General features: G+C 35.3%; 1 protein-coding gene across 1 annotated transcript in view; it reads right to left on the bottom strand.

Moving 5' to 3' along the window:
• Positions 1–969: 969 nt before the first annotated feature.
• The window catches only part of PPP1CB (protein phosphatase 1 catalytic subunit beta), a 29,035-nt gene continuing 11,016 nt past the window's right edge, over positions 970–18,988 (bottom strand). The window contains exons 2-8 of the mRNA XM_034427989.2: positions 14,829–14,960; positions 13,024–13,254; positions 12,726–12,830; positions 8,527–8,598; positions 7,266–7,417; positions 6,591–6,725; positions 970–3,908 (exon numbers count right to left, since the gene is read on the bottom strand). Coding sequence (XP_034283880.1) covers positions 3,804–3,908; positions 6,591–6,725; positions 7,266–7,417; positions 8,527–8,598; positions 12,726–12,830; positions 13,024–13,254; positions 14,829–14,960 — 932 coding nt within the window. The 3' untranslated portion in view covers positions 970–3,803. The remainder of the gene's footprint in view (positions 3,909–6,590; positions 6,726–7,265; positions 7,418–8,526; positions 8,599–12,725; positions 12,831–13,023; positions 13,255–14,828; positions 14,961–18,988) is intronic.

Here is an 18,988-nt window from a genome sequence, read left to right as displayed (position 1 = left end):
ATCCCAACAAATCTATATTTGTGGGGGCAAAGGAAACGTCTGACAAAATGTGGGGATTCTACCAGACTTGCAAAAAAGTAATTGAATCATTAGATGAGGGTTAGATGAGACTCTGGATGTCTTCAAGTCCTGGCAGGAAATGTCATACCATCACAGCTTCTTAATCACTATAGCAACCAAAAATGTTATGTCCATTCTCTTAACACATTTGTGAGTAAGTGTAAAGTAAAAGAAAATTCTGCAACAGAGAAATGAATCTGATTCATATATAAACAATATGAAATCATGTTCAAGGATGGAAAGCCTTGTTTTATTTTCCAAAGTATTTGGTTAATTGCAGAAACATATATTAGATTATAACTACTAGAAGTATTGCAAACAAAATTCTCCCAATCTTTTGTGTCTACGTTAAGATGGATATCTACAAAATAATTTAGGATTTCTTAAATCTGCAATGTGTATATATTTTAATATTTCTATAAAGTTTCTATCTGCAGGGGAGGGTAATTTGTACATTTCATGTTCTTTTGCTCACCCCAAAGATAGTGTACTTTTGTGTGTGTCCACGTTTCTTAAATGTTTGGCTGTGTGTTACCATCTGTTCTGCATGGAAACACTTTTTTCTTCTGCCTTTTTAATTGTCTAAGTTTATCTCCACAATACTGACCACTATGAAATAGGGATATTGGTTAGTACGTAGTTCTAGACATTTCCAAAAATTCAGCAGATATTGGGATGCTGCACAGAAAGCTAACCCAATCCATTCTAGTGAGGCAAGAATTTAACTGGAACTTAACTGGATTCTAGAGATTATCTTGCCTTTGGGATTAACAAAGTTAGTGGCATTTAAAGAGGTGTTCTTCCTTTTCAAAACATCACGTCTGCAACAGATTTAACAGTAAATACATCTTGAGACAATGTGTACAACTGAAATGTGTTAACGTGCAAATAAGAGACATGAATACAGTATCAAGAGGTTTAGTTGTATTTATTCCTAAAACTCAATATTCCTCCAAGTTGGCAGGACACAACCAGCTTGGATATGATATTTTGCATCCACAAGATGGGTTTTAAACAATGTCCATTCACACATGTGGAAAGAAATCTTTTATACAGTTTGTTCAAAAACTATCCTGTGATCTACTTTCATATCGGAATCTTCCAGCAGTCCATCCACATTGCACAAGATTGTCTTTAAGCAAATTGCTTATGACAGTTTGATGGAACAATGGCAGGAAAGAAAACTCCACACAGTAAGAAGTACTTAGAAATAAAACTGTGAAAAAATGCTACTAGAAAGTGACATCGGCTTTACAGAAAAGACTGCAGAAAAAGGAACTGTGTTCCTTTTACGCAAGCAATGAATGGAGGGGGTGGGAAGACAGACAATAAAATAATATTTAAAATCATGCTTAATACATTACAACTTCCATTCTGGTTATACAGAAAGGATATGCACCCATGGCCAAAATATTTTTAAAGGAACTGCAAATGACACATTACTGATCTTTAAACTGAACTTATGGCATGCCAGAGCTCATATATCAATGGGGATTTCGTATTCATGGACCAGTTCTAAGGACTGAACATGATTTGCCCTTAAACACTTGCAATAAACTATTCTTTCAGAAATGTTTATAAGAAAAAGATGACAAGTGGTGATTTTAGTGACTATATTATTTGTTGCACAGATACTAGAATTGTGCTGTTACCAGATATTAAGAAATGACAAGAGAGATATCAGTTACAGGATACTGATAAGTAAAAAGTTATGTCTTTCAATAACGTTTTGCATGCTTAGATAAGCAGTGATATAACAGCATTTTTTTCAAAATAATGTTAAACTCAGATGTACAAATTAATGCTTAAACACTTAAATAAGGGTTCACTTGTAAAAAAAAAGGATCATTATTTGACCAGCAGCTTTATAAGCTTTGCTTCCATTTTCCCAATTCCTAATGTGGTTATTGGCATGAATTTCTCATCTATCTAATGACTCAAGTTCACCTGTCAGATGAGAACTTTTTATCACTGTGCTGGATAACAGCAACTGAAAATTAGTCATTGTTCTGGAAGTGACATTTGTTCAGCTACTTGGCACTGCACCATTCTTATTACTGAGTTCTGTGATTTTAAAACAGGAAAATAACACTGTTTTTAAATACCCTTATTGAATGTTTATATTAGTATCAACCTTTTACCCACACAGCAATTAATGCATGCCATTAAGAGCTAATGAATTTTTAAAAAAGTATTGGAATAAACAGTCAGACTTCAAATGAATTAAACAACTTTACTAAATGAAAAAAAAACTACATTTAATGTTTAAAACAAAATGGAATTAGAAAAGGCTTAAATTTAAAGAACTTCACTTAGCAGAAATCACTTGCATAATATGTGCTATTTATAAAATGCAAGTTTCAAATCCTCAGGGTAACATTTGCAAAGGCAAAATTAAAGTTTTACATTTATTGTTGCACACAGAATGGTACAAACTGTAACTTTACCTCTTAAATCTTACAAGTCTGTCAGTTCCAATAAAAGTTTGTAATCCTATTCAATGAAATCTTTGTCTTTCAATTTTTATTGTCTTACAAACTTTACACATAACCTTACACTTATCATTAATATGAATCCTTAAAAAAGGAAAGCAGGAAAAGAAATACTGCATCAACTCTTGATCATGTACAGAAATTATTGCTACTATATGTACACTACAAAGCAGAAATCTCTACATGAATATGAATTTTGATCATGAAAATCCAGAAGATATCATTCTTTGTGACATAAGCCTTACAATCATGTAGTTATTAGACAGTTCAACCACCATTAGTTTTAGTTACCCTACTGTTTATTTATCAATATACATTTAAATAACCCTCCTGGAGTGTTGGCAGGGAAGAAAAGGGAAGAGAAATAGCACTTCCAAGGCTGTCAGAGAAGAATCTTCACATCTTCTGAGAAATGCAGAATGCACTTTAATGCAAATATGGCATTATCAAGAAGCTAAGCATGCTGAAAAATGTTTCATGCTAATAAAATATAATGCAAGATATTCCATGACCAACAAAGAAGAAATACAACTTTTGATCTATTTTAGTTGAATGAAGTGCTGTTGTGAGTATAATGTTAGTTTAAAATGGTGCAGTGCACGAAGTGGCAGACTAAGTAACAAGTTTTGTTTCATGAAAAAACACTGATTTCTAGTCTCTTTGGAAAAGGAACATTACTGTAGGAACTAGCTTGAGCTTGGTTTGTCTTTAATCACCAGACTCCTATTAGAGGGGCAAACACTTAGTCAGCAAGATTACTGGAAGAGAAAGAACAGCAACAGCTGGCTATTCAAATCCCTTCCACAGTTCATTTTTAGCCAGGGAACATTACTAAGATACCTTGCCATCATTCTAGCTACAAAATAGAAATAAAAGCAATTAAGCAACAGTAAGACCACATTACACAAATGAAACATCATGCTCTCATCTGATTTAACTATTACATTAAGCTTAAATTGGGATGTTGGTCAACTTTAAAACTGACATGTATGCAACCAAAATAATTTGTTTAGATCTGATTTACTTTATGTTGATTACTGGAACTTGGTGTATACTTATTACAATACAGTGTTGCACATCTGTCAACTAGAAAATATTAAGGATCCTTTACCCGTCTCTTTTAAGTTAAAGATGTGACATCATAAAGGTTGTCAAATGGCTGGATGGTTTTACAGTGCACACTTATTATATACTGTATATATGGAGTTTTGCCCTTTACAGATCTGATGATGTTCTACTGTATACCTTTCTTCACCTCTTCTTCGGTGGATTAGCTGTGCGAGGTGGAGTGACTGGACGTCCAGAATTCAGTCCACCATACTGGTACTTTGCTTTCTTTTCAGAAGGTTTGAGAATCTTAAAGAGAAAAAAGAGTTCAGTCTTTATGAGCTGGGAAATATTTTGCATGTCAAAAAAGCATTTTATGTCACTATAAAATGGCTGCCAGGCCTGAACTAGCTATACGAATCTTCACTTAGGGAAATTGAAAAGAATAGCAAACAAATGACTTGCCCAAGATCACAAATCCATAGCAAAAAGGAGGACAGATGACCTGAATATAAACCCATTATTTTGAATCTATATGCCCTTAATTGGGATTATATAATCTTAAACTGTTTTCTCTTACCTTGTACAGCCATAAGTCTTGCAAAATTATGACTACCAGATCTGCAACAATTATTTGTTCTATTATGCAGAAGTCATTTTGCAGACCTTGGTGCTCAGAAACACATATAATCAATCCTTTCAAAATACTACAGGTAGTCCTTTGGTAACGCCATAATTGGGAATAGAATTTTCAGTGCTATGTAAGGTCATAAAGCACTATTGATGTTACATGACCACACTCAGTGACATTAATCCCATTGCTGTCATTAAGTCAGGACCTCCTCATGAATTCCTGCTTGTTTTCAATAGCGCGTAATTTAGGTGTCCTCCTGGACGCACGGCTGTCTTTAGAAGAGCATATGACTGCCGTGGCCAGGGGGGCTTTCTATCAGGTTAGCCTGATACGCCAGTTGTGCCCTTTTCTGGATCGGGACTCCTTATGCACGGTCACTCATGCCCTCGTCACTTCCCGCCTGGACTACTGCAATGCTCTCTACATGGGCTCCCCTTGAGGAGCACCTGGAGGCTCCAACTGGTGCAGAATGCAGCCACGCGGGTACTTATGGGGGCGACATGGCACTCCCATGTAACACTCCTGCGTGAGCTGCATTGGCTTCCAGTGGTCTTCCGGGTGCGCTTCAAGGTACTGGTTCTCATCTTCAAAGCGCTCCATGGCTTAGGGCCCGGTTATTTACGAGACCACCTTTTGCCACCGATAACCTCCCACCGGCCAATACGCTCCCACAGAGAGGGTCTCCTCAGGGTGCCGTCGGTCAGGCAATGTCGACTGGCGACCCCCCGGGGAAGAGCCTTCTCAGTGGGGGCACCCGCCCTCTGAAATGAGCTATCCCCAGGGATACGATTGATCCCAGACCTCTGAACCTTTCGCCGGGCTCTGAAAACGTTTTTATTTCGGCAAGGCGGGCTGTCTTAGAATTTTTATTGGTGAATTTTATGGGTAAGGGGTTTTAAATTGTGAAAAGCCATTGGATTTAATTTTGTTTTAAATGCATTTTAATGTTTGTATTGGATGTTTCTTAATCTTGGCTGTTCACCGCCCCGAGTCCTTCGGGAGAGGGGGCGGTACAAAAATTTAAAAAATAAATAAATAAATAAAAGTCAATGGAGAAAATGGCAGGAACTTGCAAATCCTGGGCACTTGCAAGCAGGTCAGCAGAGAAGCATGGGAGTGCTGCAGCCTGGCAGGAGTGCAGCTGGGTCAGGGCCAGTTGCTGTTTGGAGGCAGAAGGTGCACAAGCGGGCCAGGGCTGGCTGCAGTGGGGGTAGCAAGAGAACACAGGGTAGCCAAAAGAACAGGGATGGGAAGAGATAAAAGGGGGAGGAGAGTTGAAATGTACTCCCTGATCATAAAAATCATCATGTGACCAACAGCCTTTTTTCTTAAAATCTGTAAATCATCCAGTGTCATTTTGATATTGAGTTATGCAATGTCTAAATTTGACAAATAAAAACTTCCAGGGCCAGGCATAAGCATTATTCATTCTGCATCACTGCAATTTTAAACAGTCACTGAATGAATGGTTGTTAAGTGAAGACTAACTGTAGACCGATTCCCTCAATGAAGAAAATTTCATAAAAACAAGGAGCTGGGCTGGTATATTCACAAGGTCTGAGATGTTACAAAACTTGTTACATGTTCTTATTTCCTTGTCCATTAGATATACAATTAAAGAAATACCAAACAAGAATTCAGTTCTGCTTAAAAGGATTTTGGAGTTGTCATTATCCACAAACTATTATTTAAGAATATTTCCGATTTGCTAAACAAAACAGGACAATTTCTGGGTGCTATGTTTTTGACTGTAGAAAAAACATCGCACATTTTGGAAATTTATCTGGAGTTCGGAACAAATCAGGCTGACTAGCATGGAAGTAGTGTATTTTTTGCTCTTATACATGAGTTGCATCCAATAAAACTGTAGATGTGGGTAAAAATTTTGTAATAGTGAGGTTTACAAATACCCATTCATTCAATTTCTATAACCGCCCATGTTACTGCTAAATTGAAATTTTAAAAAATCAGTGCATTTGTTGATTGCTATGGTATCAGAAAGGGATGGGAGCTCAGAGTTTTGTAAATGACATCTCAACAAAACACCAAATCCCACTTGTGCTTTGCACTAATTGGGTATTATTTTACCTACATTATCAAAAGATTCCATTGACAGAGCTCAAGTTTGGATTCACACCTTCAGGCCTTTTATTTTGATTTGATATAATGGACATAATAATTAGTGCTTTCCAACAGAGAGCTTAGCCTTTACAATCCAAAATCCTAATCTTCAATCAAGATACAAAATAAATTTTATCTTAAGTGATTCCAATTAATTTTTACTATTTTGGTTTTAGGCATATACTAATGTTTGTAAATTTATGATATGGTTTATATTTTAAGACAAAAATACCTACCTGAAAAGAACACATTAAAGTTTCATCCACACTCATCATGCCACCAGCATTGTCAAATTCTCCACAGTAATTAGGAGCAGAAAATAGAGTAACCAGCTGTCGTTTAGCAAAGAATTCATAGCCATCTTCAACCACCTGTCAGTGAGGAAAACAGAAAGCCATGTTCAATATATCGTAATTGTAAATATATCTATAATTTTAGATTGCTTGTTAAGGAGTAAATATTTTGTCTAAAAATAGCCAAAATCATATTAAAAACCAGGATTTTTAATTTTAAAATTTAGATAGCAAAACAATGAAAAGTGTATGTATGTATGTACACACACACACATATACATACACACACACACACATGAGAGTGGATGTATTAGTAAGCAAGACCGCCTATACAAAAGCTCCATATTTTTATAGTACATTTTAAAATGAAAGTGTATATGAGCATATAGTGTGACAATGGTCCTGTACAATAATTACACAGGAACGATTTGGGTGCAACAGGGTATTTGTATTAACAGAAGTGATAGTCATCTGCAATCCAATTTACACTGGCTAAGCTACATGAATCTACATCTACAGAATACACTGAATGCAAAAATAAAAATAAAAAAAATTGCCAAAGCATAACTTCTGAGAATAAAAAATAAAATCTAAATTTTAGCAGTAATGTTTTCATACCTGATGAGCTCGACAAATCAAGTCCAAATCATGCCTGTTCAAGAATTTGCTGACCACATCAGCTCCAAAAGTAAAGGAAACTCCACGGTCATTTTCACCCCAGCCTTGCACATCCTTGTCAGGATCAGACCACAACAGATCACAGAGCAAGCCTTAAAAAGGAAGAAAGTATACATTCATTAAGACTTATAAACAACATTACATATACAACAATATGAACTCATAGCTGCCATTTCTTTAGTTGGTGTTGGCTTTCGTTTGCATTGAGTTCTTCCCAAGAACCTACGATATTCTAATGCAGGGGTGTCAAACTCAAGTCCTGGGGGCCGGATCTGGTCCGCGGGACTGCCCTGGAAACAGTGAAGGACCAGCCAGGGGTGCCTCTGCCAGTGAAAACGGAGCTTGGGAGGGCAAGCTGTTTCCCCCCTCCTGGCAGAGGGTTGCAGGAGGTCATCGCAGCTGAAAATGGAGCTTGGGAGCCCATTTTCACTGGCAGAGCACTTGAGCCGCCACCGGCGCCCCCAACCTAAGTAACAAGCTGGCCACACCCACCCCAGCCCCCTGAACTCAAACACAACCCTGATGCGGCCCTCAATGAAACAGAGTTTGACACCCTGTTCTAATGTATTGGTATGTATGTGTGGATCAGCGTTTGTAATTGACAGATGGAAATTTTGACAATATTCTAAGTGTTATGCAATTTTTGATTATTGCTGTTATTGTATTTAAATTTATTTATATATATGTAGCATAAATATATAATTTAATTTCCAAGGCTACAATCACTAAGCACTAGTTTACAATTCACTGGTTTCATGTTCTAAAAAGTAATACAATTTAATAACCTACTTAAGACACAAACAACCCTGAGACCCAAATTGATAAACAATAATGTTTGACTAGTTTTCATATACAAATAGCCTACCTCAACTTCTTTAAAATCTAAAAAGCAATTTAATATATAAAGTGGGACTAAGTCATAATTAGTACTCACTAAACCCAGTGGGACAAAATTCCCATTGTCAAGCCACAGCATTAATAACTAAAAAATGTCTACAGTGCATTTTCTATAATTAACTTTACAGAAGTTAAAGCTTTAACTTTAATAACACTTTTTTTAGTCCCCTTCCCACAAGATTCTAAGTGGTGTATGTTAATTTCTAAGTATTAGTTTCAGGGCCAGACTATTAAGTATTTTGAGAATATGCTACTAAAACGACAGTTGCAGAAGCACATTCTTAAATCCTTAAAAAAGTTTCACCTGTGTCAGGAACATCTGTGGGTCTCATAATTCTTCGGATCTGTTCCATTGACTGCAGATCTGGTGACAATCCTATAACAACAAGAGATTTTAAGTTTACTGTAAAAAAAAAAAAGATCAACAGCATTTATTCTCTATACTTTTCAGTTAAATACAGTCAAGTTAACCAGACTTATAGCATTTTTGTAACTTGTGTTACTAATGCTGATATTACACTTTTAAATAGAGCACCACTACCATTTTTTACATGTCTGAATAACAGGAAAGGAATTCTTAACTGACCCATACTTTACAGATAAATATAAGACAAAACTCTTGATAGAGAACAGTTGTAGTTCAATGATCTGGCATAAGAGTAGGAATTTGATTATTTTTTTTTGATAAGCATATATAAAACCATTCAACATTTTTAAACTCAGAACATATAAAGTATTCCATGCTCAAAACCAAAGAGCAGGCATTTTAAGACCTCTGTTTTTGGCTAACACTTTTAATAACCGCAGCCTTTTTGAACTGTACGGTTAAGTGTTCTGTGCAATGGGACCAGAATGCTATCTTAAATTTCTTTCTGTGCCGCTATACAGCAGCAAGGTTATTTTCTGCTACTATCTGCTTACATTGTGTGAGGTGATCTTGAGGAAACAGAGTTAAGCTGCAGGCGGCATTCTGGATCTCAGAAAGGACTTGTATTGCTGCAAGGAACTGCTGTGATTAGACACGAGTTATTGCCACCATTCAAACTTCACTAGTAAGTAAAAGGTTGCCTCTGATGGTTTTAGTTCTGGTATGCAGCTGTAGCAGCATCATTTTAAAACAGTATAGAAAAACAAGTAAGTAATTCAAGGGAGGGAGTACAAATAGTAAGCAAGCATAGGGTTAGACTACACATATTTTATTTCATTTCAAGTTTTTCTGATACTTTGGTATGTCTTGAAACAGATCTGTGTACCTGCAACACACTGAAAATTTATGCCACGCTTTTAAAAGAAACTGTACAGACATCTCCACATAGTGACTATTTTCTAGGTGGGGAAAATGCTGAGCACAGAAAATCTAGGAATTTATTCTGAATGCATTTATATTTTAGGAAGTTTCCTCCACAAAACAATTCAAATGAATCTGCTTGGTTGGAGTTATATTTTCCTAGAAAAATGTCAGCAACTCTAAAACTAAAAAAAAAAAAAAGTCCCAAAAGGCACTGGGATAGAAACCAGGAGACTTTGAATTCTAGTCCCGCTTTAGCCATGAAAGCCATTTGGGTGACCTTGGGCCAATTGCTCTCTCAGTCCAAATCACTTCACAGGGCTATTATTGTGAGGAGAATAGGGAGGACAAAGGTGGATATGTTTCCGCCTTGAGTTATTTGTAAAAATAATAAAGGTATGATACAAATAAATAAAACATTTTGTTATCCAGAAAATGCACGGATCAACCTAAAACATACAATTTCCTAAAATCAAAGTGATTAAGAACAGGAATCAATAAAGAAAAAGTTAAAATATTACAGGAATCTAGCATCCCTACAAATATACTTATGGAGGGAAATGCAGTAATGGATTGTATGACTTCTACTTTTAAAAACCATCACTATTTCTAAATCACCCTGAATAGTACTTAGGATACAAAACACTGCTTCCCAATTATCAAAAGACAAATCCTAACTCTTTTTAAAATAACTAGCATAGTCCCAATTAACACACTACATACATAGATTTATAGAACAAAATTTACTAGAATAGTAAATTAGCAGATAAAATATTCATTGGACATACTATGATATAGGGAGAATTTGCACAAGGAATTAATCAAACTCGATGAGTGCTGTTTCTGAAAAGCTTTAAAAGGATTACATGATTTTTAGAAATCAAGCCTGTCAATTCAAACTCTAAGATTTATAAAAGCAATACGTATACTTTAGTGCAGCTACTAGAGACTCTTATGACAAATTAACAAGACTTGAAATACAATAATTATCTTTTCACAGTTGAGTGAAAAGAAGCAAAATAACCACAAGTAAGCCATATTAAAAGTCAGTACAAAGTTTTGTACAGAAAGCTAAATCTAATGTTATGCTAATAGACTTCCTCAAGTACAAAGCAAATATGCACGGACCTAGTTCTAGGGAATTTCTTAATTATGTAGCATGGAACTGAAGGATAGAGAGGGTGTACAAGATGAAGAATTTGATCTGTCTGCATTCCACTCATGAAATAAGACCACTGTACACAATTCTGTGCCTACACAAATACATGTTCTAGATCAGATAAAATCCATTGATAATGAACTGAGAAAATAGTTCAGTCTAGAGACTAATCCAATATTTTCATTTTATAAACAAATACTGTCTTCCATATATTTATTCCAAATTCAGTTATTTGAATATATAAAAATAACTCTATGGTATCTTAGATAGTTTTTATCTTCCTGAGTACATGTGCAAGCTTTTTTCTTTAGATAGGAAAGTGTAGATGGGTAGAACAAATACTAAACTAAGTGCTTGCTGCGGTACCACTTAACCCAGGACCAGTTTTCTAAGTTATCTCATTAACACTTCATAAAACTGTATTGGCATTATCATGATCACACTTTCCCACTCTTTTGTTGTTACTGTAAGCTAGTAAGAGGGTCCTATGGATAGACATAGAAAGAAAACAGCTATTTCAAATATCTACTAGTTGCTGATTATCACCAGAAGCTGAATGGAACTTTGTAGACTGGGTGTAGGCTCATTATGATAGATGTTCCAATAACCCTCCATTTGGTATATTAACACATCCTTTGAAAAAAGAGTCCATAGATTTCCAGTTGGTCTTGCAGGATGACAATTCACTGAGACCTTTAAGTTCCTGAACTAAGTGTAAGACACTAGGAACTTTTCCCATTATGTATGAAATCTGATTTTTCTCCAACAAACTATCTTTAACAAAAATATTGTTAAACAAATGCTTCCTTGTGTGTTTTAATGATCATTTTAATCCCAGAGAAAGATTTAGTTTTTTAAAGAAGTGTTCATAAGATCTTTGAAAATCTAGGATTTTGTTCTTTTAACTAATTTATATTGTGTGAAATGTTTCAATTGTATCAATACTTGGTTATTTTTTTTAAGATTGCATCTTTTATGAAATTGTTATTATACAGTATATTAGTTGCATGTTCACATATATGAACTTCATCTACAATTTCCTACCCAGTTAAGGCCAGTGTTAAGAAATGTAGTAGTTAAAGCTCATTTGCTGGGCCCCTACCCTGAGACAAATTCACATCAAGCAACAGAAGCTGTAATTCTCATCAAGCTATTTTAAGGATAAGCTTATTTGGAACACACTTGCTTTAATTTAAAATATTAGGTTATGATCTATTCATTTCAGATATATTTCCCTCAGAGCCAAGTGCTTTAACAGACTTCTACTGTGAATGGCTCGAAGAAATGTGCTTACCATCCCATTAGAAATATGGATGGTTCTTTCTGGAGGTTCATAGTCTCCCTGCTGAGGTCCACCTCCCCTTCCAGAAAGATTTTAGGCATTTTATCTGTATTCTTCAAGGAGTCAGAAAGTTGAACAAATAGGTTATCTCAGCATACCAGACTTGCTTTGGCCTAGCAAATGCTCCTCCTCCTTGAATTACAGCAGCATTCAATAAAACTGGAAATATCATCAAAATAGTATAGTTATTGAGATGGGACTGGATAATTTAAATTTCAGCTCACACCCAGTTATGTTGTCCTAGGATTTCTAGCTCATCACAACTGACATATACACTCTGGTGGTCTCTGAAACAAAGCCAACATGCATACCCTTTTGCCTCATAAGTCCTAGCTACAATATTTGCAGTGGCTTAAAGGATAATAAAAGAACAAATAGTAAATGATACAGCAAAAATTAAGAGTGCAAGCTTATAGTTCAACATATCTATTTGGTTCTTCAAATTTACAACCTCTGTCTTTCTTCACGACTGAGAAAATGAATTAAACTGCCATGCCCTGTTTGCAAGCTTTATGTTCCCTCCTGAAGGAGCTGAATTTCTGATTTATCACATATTCTTGGACATGTTCTTGGAAAATGTTAGTATTCTAGGGGGTATGGTGATCATATAGTTCACACTTTGTTTGAAAAGAAATCAAACATTTATGTATATTTTTGTATTGTACTTTCAACAAAGAAATAATTTCATCAATATAAAAATGGGTTTTTCCTTACCTCCGTGGCAGCAGAAAATCTTCTCATCTACTATTGCTGCAATAGGCAGACAATTAAAGCAGTCTGTAAATGTCTTCCAGAGTTTGATATTAAATCTTCGTTTACCTAATAAAATTGGAAGAATATTTACACTGTAATATAATCATTCAAAGTTATATGACATGAATTGCTCAATTATTTCACTAACTTCTTGTTGCAAGAGGATGCATCACAAACTTGAAGAACTATAAATGTATCAAGCATTTCAAAATATTGCAATCATTTCATAAAACAATCATTTACAGAAAATTTTACTTACATTCATCATAGAATCCATAGATGCGATTTATACTAGCACACTCATGATTTCCTCTCAAGAGAAAAAAATTCTCAGGGTATTTTATTTTATAGGCAAGTAACAAGCAGATAGTTTCCAAGGATTGTTTGCCTCTGTCCACATAATCTCCCAGAAAAAGATAGTTAGCTTCTGGTGGAAATCCACCATATTCAAATAATCGAAGTAAATCTGTATACTGGCCATGAATGTCACCTAAAATAATTAAGAAAAATTGTATTGCAAGTATCATGAGACTTGTATCCGTTTACAATTATCTAAACAACTGGAAATAAAAAACAGAATCTTGCTTCTCAAGTTCTCCAATAATTAATATAATAAGCTTAAAGAGCGATTCAAGATTCTGCCTATCTGAATTTTAATCTTGAAAATAATTTCTAAATTGTTTTGCTCATTAAACTGGATATGGAATGAGGCTCCCCCAAGATATGGATGGCCCCACTCTGTTGCTGTTTAGAACAGTTGTAAAGAGAGCTGGACACCATACAAGTTTACTAAATTATTAAAACAGAACATCTTCCTTGCCCCTTTTTTGGAAGCTTTCATAAGAGTATTAAATGTTCAGTTGTTTATAATTGCTAATCAGTTAACATCAACCATATGCATAAGATATGTGCACTCACTCATTGATCTTAATCAATTTCACCCCAAAGCTTCCTTTTATATCCTAAGCAGCCAAAAGCAAGGTATCAAGGCATTTATTACAATGTTTATTTCCCATTGTGTGTATGCTTACTTTCTTTTAATTTCTTCCTTTCAAATACAAACATTGATTTACACTTGCTAATTATCCCAGAACGGAGGTAAAGATTCCAAAAGGTGTAAGAGTAGGGAAAAGGGCTATAAGATTTGCTCCCCTTTTCCAGCTTCCTTGTGAGTCAAGTTCTGGAACATGAACTTTTACTGTTAAGAGCTCACCCAGCTGATTGGGGCCATATCCTCTTGATGTTATAAGTTTATTTTTAAAAAATCCTTAATATACCTTTTAAAAGGTTTATTGAAAGTCCTGAGGCCTCCCTAACTTTCATTAAGTAGTAGTAGTTGTTTTTTTTTAAAAAAAAAAAGGAATGCAGATTTAAAGATCTGATTATATTTAAGGGACCTCTTTTTCCCAAGTTTTGTTCCCTAAACTCTACATTTTTTTAATATAGTAAATACATAACAGACGTTTTAAAATTAATATTACATAATACAAAATCTCTTTTTATTTTATTAGCATTTGGTTACACCTAACAAAAATACAAGCCCAGTAAACCCAATACATCTTAAATTTAAGATTACGTATTTTCTACTTTCTATTTTTATTTGTACCATGTCAGTCTACATGACAATCATTCCGACCACTTGAAAAGATGAATGTAAATAACAGATTTCTCTGTACTACGTATTAATTTAGGAAAATGAAGGTTATTGTGAGGTATTATAATGACATTCTGCTACTCTTCAAAGTCTCAAAACCATCTGCCATTCTTGGATATTTAGATCAAAAACCAAAGAGCTTCTTTAGAGAAGAGTATTCAGAAGATCCCAAACATATAGATGCAAAATAACTGCACAAAATGCTACACATTTTAGTTCTTAGTTTACCCTTTAATTCCAATGATTGTATTTAATTTTAAAACTAAGTGATTACTTAGCCAATCATCCCTTCAGATTGGAATATTTTGCTGTGTTTATTCTTTATATAACTTAAATCCATCATCAACATTGAGAAATTTTGTCATCCAATTTAAAGTTTTTTTTAAAAAATGAAAGAAATCAGCACATACCACAGATCTTCAGTGGTGCCTCTAGCTCCAAGAGAATGGGCTGGCTAAGAAAAATTTCTCGTGATTTTATACACAAACCCCGAACTTCGGCTTCTGTCATCTGCACAATCTTTCCAGGGCGACATCCTCGCACTGCAAGTTGAAGTATTAAAATATTAAAATTCTGAATCTCTTAAAATATCAAGGAAAAAAGACAGTTCCCAGGTTAAGAATTATTTGTTTCCTGTTTTTAACCTAAAATTGGTTATTTAAGTTGGAACTTGTATTTACAAACACTGCCTATTATTAAAAAAGGTGGAACACACTGACTTCCCTTAAATTGATGAAGCACTGAAGACACACAATGTTTTTGGGAACTGTTGAAAACAGGCTATGGGTAAAAAAACCCATAACTCAGGGGTGAAATGCTACTGGTTCGCAAGAACCGGTAACAATGATTAGCATTAGTTTGCCGAACCAGTAGCAATAATCCCTGGTGGCCCCGCCCCCACCTGGTCACCCCTCACTGCTTCCGGCTTGCTCTGGGCGCTTCCGGCCCACCCACCCCACCCCATATAAGAAGGCTCAGCCGTGGCAGTGCTTCCCGCCAGTGAAGAAACGAAGTGAGAAGCCGCCAGTGGCCAACCAGGCGGCAGGCCCCCCATGAGGAGAGAGTGCCAGGCCCAGCTGCACCACCGGGTAGCCCTTCATTTTTGCAAAGACCAGGTCACCGCACTTGTAGTCAGGCAGCCAGTCGGAGTGGGACATGGCACGGGTGGAGAGGCCGATGCAGCCCTCCAATATCTAAACAAAATGTGTCTTATGCAAAATGGCAGAAGAAATAGAATACTATAGTATCCATAGTGTTTTCCATTTTGGAACTCATACCCTTCTCTGCTTCACATTAAACACTTAGACAATTTATTTTTCTTTAAATCTTACCAACCTATAAGCTGGAAAATTGCTTTGGGAAAGATTCTTTATGCAGAACACGAGAGCAGATATTTATGAGAGCATCGAAGATATATCAAAAATTTTAAATACGGCTATTGCCACATGGGAGTCTGAACTAATATAAAAGTAATTTGTTTCCATTCTTTTTATATTTTGAGAAACAGTTCTCAGATGTCATAAGTAAACAGCCTAATACATGGTTTATAGGGAGGTTTCCCCACCTCCAAATCTTCCAGTGGTCATAGTTACTAATAATGATATATTTTTGCAGACAGATAGAAATTTGACCTTGATAAATTATCAAGAGAGATATGTTAAAAACTACTCTGCCCATGAAGTTAAATGTGATAGCAGAATTTAAGAATTTCACACTTCTGAGAAAAACAGACATTTGTCAGATGAAATGTTTACTACGCACTAGAAGTAACTTATAAGTGGTCCTCGCACTTGCAACCATTGCAGCAGCCCTACGACACATAGTTAAAATTCGGATGCTTGGCAACAGTTGTAGCATCCCAGGATCACCATTTTCAACCTTCCCAGGCAGCCTCAGACAAGCAAAGACAATGGGGGAAGTCTGACTCGCCTAATGACTGCATGATTCATTTAACAAGTAGTGATTAGCTTAACAGCCTTAGCAAATAAAGTTGCAAAATTAGGTGTGACTCACTTAACAACATCTTGCTTAGTAATGAAAATTCTGGTCCCAATTGTGGTCTTAAGTCAAGGATTACGTCTATTTTTTAAAAACTAATAGCCAACAAAAAAATGTTTGGACACTTATGTGACTGATGATTTCATTGGCTAAATAACCCCAGAAGTAAACAAACTATTCCATACTTATTTTTATTTATGTATTTCTTAGATTTTTGTCCTAACTTTCCTCCCAGAGGTTAAGGCAGCTTTTACATGAGGATCTTATTTATTTTATACTTTATTCATTTCCAACATCAAATGTATGAAAAAGGTTAGGCTGGGAGAAAATAACTGGTCCAAAATCAACAAATAAATTTCATGGTTCTCCCTGATCCTAGTCAAACATATCATGCTAGTTCTATACTGTATCTTAACATGAAAATAATACATAAGTGACCTATTTTAAAGTTTAAAATCTAATTACAAAAGCAAAAAAAAAAAAGGCTTCAACAACTATTCTTCAACCTCCAGGAGAAAAATCTGTTGTGGCCCGCCGGTGGCCAGCAGAGCTGGCAGCAAAGTCAGACAGTGAGGAGGTTGGGGAGGAACATGGGCCAGTCCTGGGGGCTCGGGAAAGCTCGGACGAGGGCTCTGCATTGGAGGCAGAGAGGGAGATAGACAGCAGCGAGGCAGAGGAACAGCTGAAGCCTGTTCCCAGTGTGTGCATGCACAGAGCTGCCAGAAGACAAGAACAACTCAGAAAGCAGGGTCGATTTGGGAGTAAAGCCACACCTTGGAGATGATTGGTCCCTTGCATAGGAAACAAAAGAGGAGAGAACGGGGAGGGGGCTTTTGCAGGAAACAATTTGTTCAAGAATTTCAAGAGTGGAAAGTTATGTTTGTGACTCTAAGAGACTCTGTGCCAAGTTTTGCTTTACTCTGTGTTTGGGAACAAATTATGTGGCAGCTTGCCAAACGAGGTAAGGTGTGTTGATAAATATTCCTTTGAAAAACTGTTTGGACAAACCTTGCTTACTGTGAATGAAAGTAATTCACAGTCGTGTAAATAAAAGAGGTTTTGCGAAGACCAATTACTGCTTCCTACTTTATAAGGGAGCCTAGGTCAGAACAAAATGTTTAAAATTATTTCTGTAACTCTCTGGAATCCAATTGGATTAAGAGAAGCATACAAAAATATTACCGTACTTATACAAACATAAAGACATCATAGGGTTATCAGAAAACTTCTCTTAATTTAATTGGACTTATTTTGTAAGTTTTACATGAATGCAATCTTGCCCATCAAAATAAAGTTTGCAGCAGTCAACAGAAAAATCATCTTATTTATACAATGGTTGAAATAAAGAAAAGTTATACTCAAATATAAGTTTTATATCTATGAACTATCATTACTTAGTATCTCCAACTCACCCTTCCAATGTCCCTAAGAAAAACTACTTCAGCAAAAGCTGTCATTATTAATGTATTATAGAACACTCAGAATAAAGTTCTTGTTGCTAAACAATATCTAGCCCTTTTTGTAAATACTTATACTGATGGTTTATTTTATTGCCATTCATAATTGCAATTTAATACAGTGGTTTAATTCTTTTGTTTCAGATACAGCACAAAGACTAATTTTTGAATTGGAACTATTACCTATAGAGAAAAATGAAAATAAGCCAAAAATCTGCTTCATAAGCAACGTTCTGTTCACTAGTCCTAAAATAAAAACCTAAAATATGTCCAAAATTAATATATTCTGAAGGGGGAATAAAGAAAAAAGTTAAACATCTCAGGGGAGCACAGCAAGATGAGGGTCCTGCACAATGTGGTGTTAAGGATGATAGCGTTTTTATCAGAAGCTTAAATATTAAGTTTCAGGGAGGCAACAAGAGTTCCATAAAAACAAATTTGAAGGGAAACTCTCAAGTGTAATTTCTCAAACTGGATTCTATCTGACAACAGAAACAAAAACACAATGTAAAATAGTTTTTAGAAACAATTCACAGAAAGTGCTCCTTTTAAGTAATTCTCTCTTAAAACTACATATTCAACATGAAATTATCTTTCTTTTTTTAAAAAAAAAAAGCTTCTTTGGGCGAGTTCAGCTTTTGAGATGAAATTTATTATTATTGTTTTTGTTGTTCATTGAAGACAATTTCTAAATAGTTTTAATATGATTTAAAAATCTTGCTTAATGATGGTACTTCTCCTAGCATGACAAATATATCCCCCGAACACCCATAATTAACTATAGTTCATTTCCCTTCTAATAACTTTACAACAATGTACCTATTTTATATGACAATCAACAATGGGTATTCTTTTACTTAAAGGATTAAGTAGAATATTTCAAGCATATATTTAAATAATTAAAATTAAGTTTTCTTTAATCATAACTTTAAATTCTACATTGCAGTTAATGCTGGTAAGAAATGTCCGAAACATCTGGAAAGCAGCAACACACTTTTATAGTATCAGAAATTGAAAGACACCTTGGAAATCATTAAATCCTGCCTTTTTGTAGACTTTAGTTCAATACCATCATTCCAGACACTCTTCTAACTAAGCTAAACCAGGACCTGTAT

Source organism: Pantherophis guttatus, chromosome 1 (genome assembly GCF_059756535.1).
Source record: "Pantherophis guttatus breed Tessera chromosome 1, ASM5975653v1, whole genome shotgun sequence".
NCBI classification, from domain to species: domain Eukaryota; kingdom Metazoa; phylum Chordata; class Lepidosauria; order Squamata; family Colubridae; genus Pantherophis; species Pantherophis guttatus.
This window is presented reverse-complemented; position numbering and strand designations above follow the sequence as displayed.